Genomic DNA, 5,657 nt, shown 5'->3' on the forward strand with positions numbered 1-5,657 from the left:
CATTAAATTTTCTCTTGCATTGGGAACGGTCTTGTTGTTAGACTTCACCTGTAGTAAGTGGGGTCGAGCATGCGTATGGTTACATTTGAGCAACCCCTGCAGGGTGTACATATTATCGATAAGCCGTGTCCGCGGTTATGGACGACTTGGAGCTGTATAGCTTGATCATAGAACAACTTACACCTTTATGTTGCCGCTAATAATTTGTTAATAACTTGCATAGTAAATTAGCATCACTACAACTGTTACCTAATAAAATTTGTCAACCATGTGAGTACCCTTGGTAGTACTTCTTCCTAGTGAAGGGGGAATGCAACAGATGAGTTATGATTGCAGAGTATAGAACTGTTACCTTATGCGCTCTCTTATCTCCTCTGATTAGACGAGTGTTGTAGCATGTCTCTATTGATTAGTTGCTTACTCCACCATATAGCCGGGCGATGTTTATACCACCCACCAGTGAGCACAACTGGTTTTGTCTCACAAGTACGTGCCATGGTACTTACCCTCGCCTTTCTACTTTTTGTCTCCTCCCCCTTTTGTCGGCAACCGATGGCCCAACTTCGACAGGTACAAGATGATGACGTTAGCAGGGTTACCCTTCCGGCTTGGCCTGGGCAGGATTATGGATGCCACTGGTTATCTTCAGGACTCTTAGTCCAATTTGTATCTTGTCCGTACTCGGACGCATTCAACATTTTTGTATGATTCGGATCTTGGATATTTGTGTCTTGACTCGTTGGAGTCGTTGTTGTAATATATCTGTTTTTTGTGGGCTCTATTGTAATCCTGTTGTAATATTACCGCTCGTGTTAATTCCTCTGGCATCACGTGTGTGATTCGACGCGCAGGTCGTGTCGGAGGGCGTCTCTAAATCGATATCGTGCGGATTTCGGCGGGATCGCTGGAATTCTCAGGGTACCGGTTCTGGGGAGTCACACAGAGCTTCAGGTTGGGTCCTTCAAGCCTATGGAAGTGTGTACTTCTTGTGAGCATGAGACATCCTTGTTTGTTGATGATGATGCATTCGCTGAGATGATGACGTTGAAGACTTTGTTGACAAGGCTTGGGAGGATTCTTTTGTTATTGGGGAAGACCACATCTTTGGTTGCTACTCCCCTCATGTGTGGCCTTGCTCGTCGCCACTGCCCGCTATGCATGTCGTCTCTGACTGCGAGGATGTCGATGTGATCATGGTTCCGGTCATACAGATCATACCTGAGTTTCAGGAGCTGTGTGGGGAGAAGCCCTAGCCCTCTCCTTCTCTATCAAAGTTGCAAGTGGTGTCGCTTGGGGCCTCGGTGATGGACTCCATGGCACTGCCGATGCATCTTGGCCAGCCGCTTGACTTCGTTGGCAGTGGTGACAAGGTTAATGAGACAACCGATTTAGCACCTAGCTCTGATGTGCTCTTTGCAACAGAGCTTTACAACCTACTCGTCAGTTTGGAGGTAACCTTCCCTGGATCCGGCAAGGAGATTACTAGCATCCTATTAGAGAAGGCTACAGTTGGCAAAATTAAGAAGGTTAAGGATTATCTCAAGAGCAAAAGAAAAACGAGTGGTACGGCAAGGAAGGCGTCCGTAGCTGGTTGATGAATGGTTCTCTTCTTTCGGGTATGAGATCCTTACTCTCTAGTGGTTATCAAGGCGTCGAGAGTCTGTAGGTGTAGCATGTCGGGAGGGTTGCTTAGTGTGCTTTAGCAGTTGGGGTGTCAGCATGTTTTCGGGGAAGTGCGCACATGGTTTTGTTGTAACGACTTTCGCCGGTTTTTCCATTAATTACCTAGGCAATTATCTTCTTAATGGTTTTGTTGTAACGATTTTCGTCTGGTTTTCCATTAATTATCTACGCAATTGTCTTATTAATTAATAGATTGAGGCAAGCTTTTGCCTCCGTTTTTTTTTAAGTAGTTTGAAGTGCCAGATTGATCAAAACAACATGTCCGGCGCAGAGGGTTTGCTGTAGGTAAAGAGAAATTTCCCAATGGATCAACTGTCATGATAGTCCAACAAGTCGGTAACAAGGAGAACAATCAGCAATTCAGCATCCTTGTGGCAAATGTGAGATCTCCTCTCTTTTTCGAGGGAAAGTAATTAGCGTCCTCATCTCGACTGTGCGATCCACAAGACCAGCGATGGGTGCGGTCCTCCATTCATATGTACCATCAACGGATCAGCAAAGTATACGGATTTGATTGCAAGCACACTACAGCTGGGAGCCAAAACGAGTTTTTTGCTTCTCATACAAACTTATGGAGTACAGTAACGGCAAAGGCAACATGTTAGATTATGTCTTTCAAGCAATTCACAGCAACGTACGGTAACAAAACCTCCAGGAACAACCACTACAATCCAGATATCCAAGAAAAACGATCCTGCGTCCAACAGTAGGCCTGTTGTGCGCTCCTAGGATAGACAGGGCAACCCCGGTGGCGGGATCAGGCCGTGTAGCGGTTCTTGGGGGCTTTATCCGCCTTCTTTGCATCCTCCTGCAAGCAACCACAAACCATGTCAGCCACAGCAAGCTAGTGAAGAAGCGAGATGAAATCCAGACTTGAAGTGCCACTCACGTGAACGATGAACCCGATGGAGTCCTTGTATTCCAGGAACTCCTTCCACTGCTTACCAATGCTTATCTGGCAAACCAAATCAAACAGAGAATATGTTCAACATAGCTAGGAAGTCAATAGTACACAGCTGATAATTGACCCAAACGGAAAGAAAAAACAAAATATGCACTTGTATCCACAAACCATGAAACAGTTAATAATACTCTCTCAGATGATAAATCATGTAGTACATCCTATTTGGACTTCATACTCCCTCCGTTCCATAATATAAGGCGTATATAAGTTTAGTCAAAAGTCAAACCCTACTAAGTTTGACCAAATATTTTACGAAAAAATATCAACACGTACAATATTGAAGACATATTGAGAAAATATACTTTATGGTGAATCTACTAATATTGATTTAGCATTCTAGATGTTCATATTTTTTGTATAAAGTTTATCAAACTTAGAAGATATTGACTTTTGACAAAACTTAGATGCCTTCTATTTTGGGACAGAGGGAATACAAAGGTAGGTGATGACTTTACCCAAGTACCCACTGATGATTGATTTGCAATGATGAGCGATTCTTTTGCATAGGAGAGAAAATAATTAGGACTATGCTTCAAATAAACATGTCCTGCCACCCAATGGAGCACTGGCAGACCTTAGTGGAGGCCAAAAGGGCCATAATCCTTATTCAATTATGTTCTGCTTTCCGGATAACCCTTCTACATGTGGATCAGCGCTATCGTGCAAGATTGTATTCCACAGTTTCAAACTATTTTGGTATGTATACAAGGCGAAGAGACAAGTTTGCATTACATATTTTCAATACATACCTGAGCAGCTTCATTGGTAGCATTTTTAGTCCAGATAGCCACTCTTTCCTGCTTCCCACGCACGCTAACAACGACTCCACAAATTTCATCACCAAAGTCAAATTGCTCACCAATAATCGCCAACAACTAAACATAAATATTTTTAACAGGGAATTAGGATAGAAGTTATAAATGAGAATCCTGCAAAAAAAATGAAGTAAAAGATGCTCTTACAGTATGCAACCACAATGTGTCAGATTTCCCTCTGCCACAACTGATGGTCCATTTACCACCATTGGCACAAATGGGGTCTTCCCATTTCGGCTCAATCTTATTCTTGAAGCAATGAAGGTCGGCTCCCACACCCAATTTGCTAGGGTGATGGATGTTGTTATAAAGGCTGAAATACCACTCAACTTGTTAGCGATAAAGGAATATATTAAGAGTTACTAACTAAGCTCGAAAACAAATGAAAGAATAAACCAAATTATCAAAACAAACATAACCAGATTTCTGAAGCAAGCTATTAGCATACGGAAATCACCCTGAAATATATTTGGTGAGGATGGCAGAATTTCTGTAGATTATCTTAAATCTGTGACCATCTTGCAACTAGAGCCACGGAACATACATACTTTTGGCTGGTACCAACTAGATTATAGAGGCGTCAAGTATGAGTAGCACATTACCCAAACATAAGCTTCAAAATCTCTTAGAATCACAAAAGAGGAACGACTATTGTAGCTAGCTCCAAGCATAGACGTCCTTTTTTTCCTTTTCTGGTCATGTGTGCATCGTTTTCTAATTGTTTCGCAAACATTTGAACACATACTGATGGGCTACAAAGATGCATATCTCGGCTCATGTGAAACGCACTAGGAATTCAACCATAGAGTTGTTTATAAATGTGTTCTTCCGTTGACTAATTCAAGACAAGCGATTGCACGTACTGAACTAGCATCCTTAAAACTGAAGCGCACAGTTAATATAAACAACCGGAAAGAAAACATAATCTCAAATTTCTAAATCAAGTACTCCATCTTGAGAAAACCTTGCAACATTTCCATCAAAACAAAACCACCTTCCCATACATGGTACACATAATAGAAGTACTACTTCTTTCCGTAAATAAATGCCTTAGATTTGTCAAAATTTGGATGTACTCCCTTCGATCCCTTTTAATTGACTCGGATTTAGATTCAGATGGGATAAATCCGAGTAAATTAAAAGGGATGGAAGGAGTAGGTAGACACTATTTAGTGTATAGATACATCAAAAATTGAGCAACGCAAATGCTACCTAGATCCACAATCCATCTTACAAGCATAGGCTGCTACCTAAATCGCATCCGGTAAACCTAGTCCATGGGCAGCAGCAATAAAACTTGACCCAGCCACCAGAGACATGACATCAAACTACCGGCCGGGGACAATATATTTTCATTCCGATTAGAAAGGAATCTGGCGATATCGTCCGGGGGGTAAGAAAAAAAAAAAAAAAGAGAAGGATACCTCCAGAAGTCCTCTACGGTGGAGAAGGTGTGGATGGGGTGGATGGTGCTCCCCCAGGCCTGCTGCCTCGACTTTCCCTGCGGGTTATCGAACCAGAAGGTCCAGGCGTGCTCCAGCGGGTGGGTCAGCGCCCCGCCGCGCGGGGCCGAGGAGTCCTCGTCGTCCGCGATCTCCCCCTCCTCCCTCTCCTCCCTGCCAGTGCCCGCTGACGCGGGCCTCGTCTCAGTGTCCTCGGCCATGACGGCGGCGGTGATGGGCGGCGGTTCCGTGGGCTTAGGGCAGACGAAGCAAAGCAGAGCAGGCGGCGGCGGTGGTGGTGGTGTCGTCTTCTGTGCGGCGTCTGATCGGCTTCGCCTGTACCATGTAGGGGGGTGGTAGAAAACGAAGAGGCTGGGCCTGGGCCTGGGCCTGGATAAGCCGAGAGAGAGAGAGACTAGCTTCTGGAGGCCCGTGCAGGGGTTTATTAACCCTTTACTGCCTGCCTGAGGGCGTCCCCAATGCTCCTACGTGGAGTTGTATCTAATTCATCCTAGTGGTCGTAGCCCGTTAGGTTTGTGACGCACGCCGACACAAGCTTTTACTTCTTCTCTCTCTCAAAAAAAAAAGCTTTTACTTCTCTCCACAAAAGGGATCCAACGACTGGGATGTTGTATGGATCATATTGATCATATAATATAATCCAATTAACATATCATCCATCTCTAATTAAGTTGTGTACATGTGTGTAATTTAAATATAACTATGCATACTAACAAAGAGAATTTGCATAAC

The 5,657-nt window shown here is 43.8% G+C and overlaps 1 protein-coding gene across 1 annotated transcript; it reads right to left on the minus strand.

Moving 5' to 3' along the window:
- Positions 1-2,215: 2,215 nt before the first annotated feature.
- LOC127346212 (eukaryotic translation initiation factor 4E-1) lies at positions 2,216-5,249 on the minus strand. The gene is made up of 5 exons (XM_051372773.2): positions 4,887-5,249; positions 3,610-3,775; positions 3,397-3,522; positions 2,573-2,638; positions 2,216-2,491 (listed from the first exon to the last, which is right to left on the minus strand). The coding sequence occupies exons 1-5, from the start codon at positions 5,123-5,125 to the stop codon at positions 2,441-2,443; spliced, it is 648 nt and encodes a 215-aa protein (XP_051228733.1). The 5' UTR covers positions 5,126-5,249; the 3' UTR covers positions 2,216-2,440.
- Positions 5,250-5,657: the final 408 nt, after the last annotated feature.

This window comes from Lolium perenne, chromosome 3 (genome assembly GCF_019359855.2).
Source record: "Lolium perenne isolate Kyuss_39 chromosome 3, Kyuss_2.0, whole genome shotgun sequence".
In the NCBI taxonomy this organism is placed as follows: Eukaryota; Viridiplantae; Streptophyta; class Magnoliopsida; order Poales; family Poaceae; genus Lolium; species Lolium perenne.

Coding starts and splice junctions, on each gene's coding strand:
- LOC127346212 (XM_051372773.2), bottom strand. CDS start 5,125: ATGGCCGAGGACACTGAGACGAGGCCCGCGTCAGCGGGCACTGGCAGG. Junction 3,523..3,609: donor ACACATTGTGGTTGCATACT/GTAAGAGCATCT, acceptor ATTTATGTTTAG/TTGTTGGCGATTATTGGTGA. Junction 2,639..3,396: donor CTACCAATGAAGCTGCTCAG/GTATGTATTGAA, acceptor TTGGTTTGCCAG/ATAAGCATTGGTAAGCAGTG.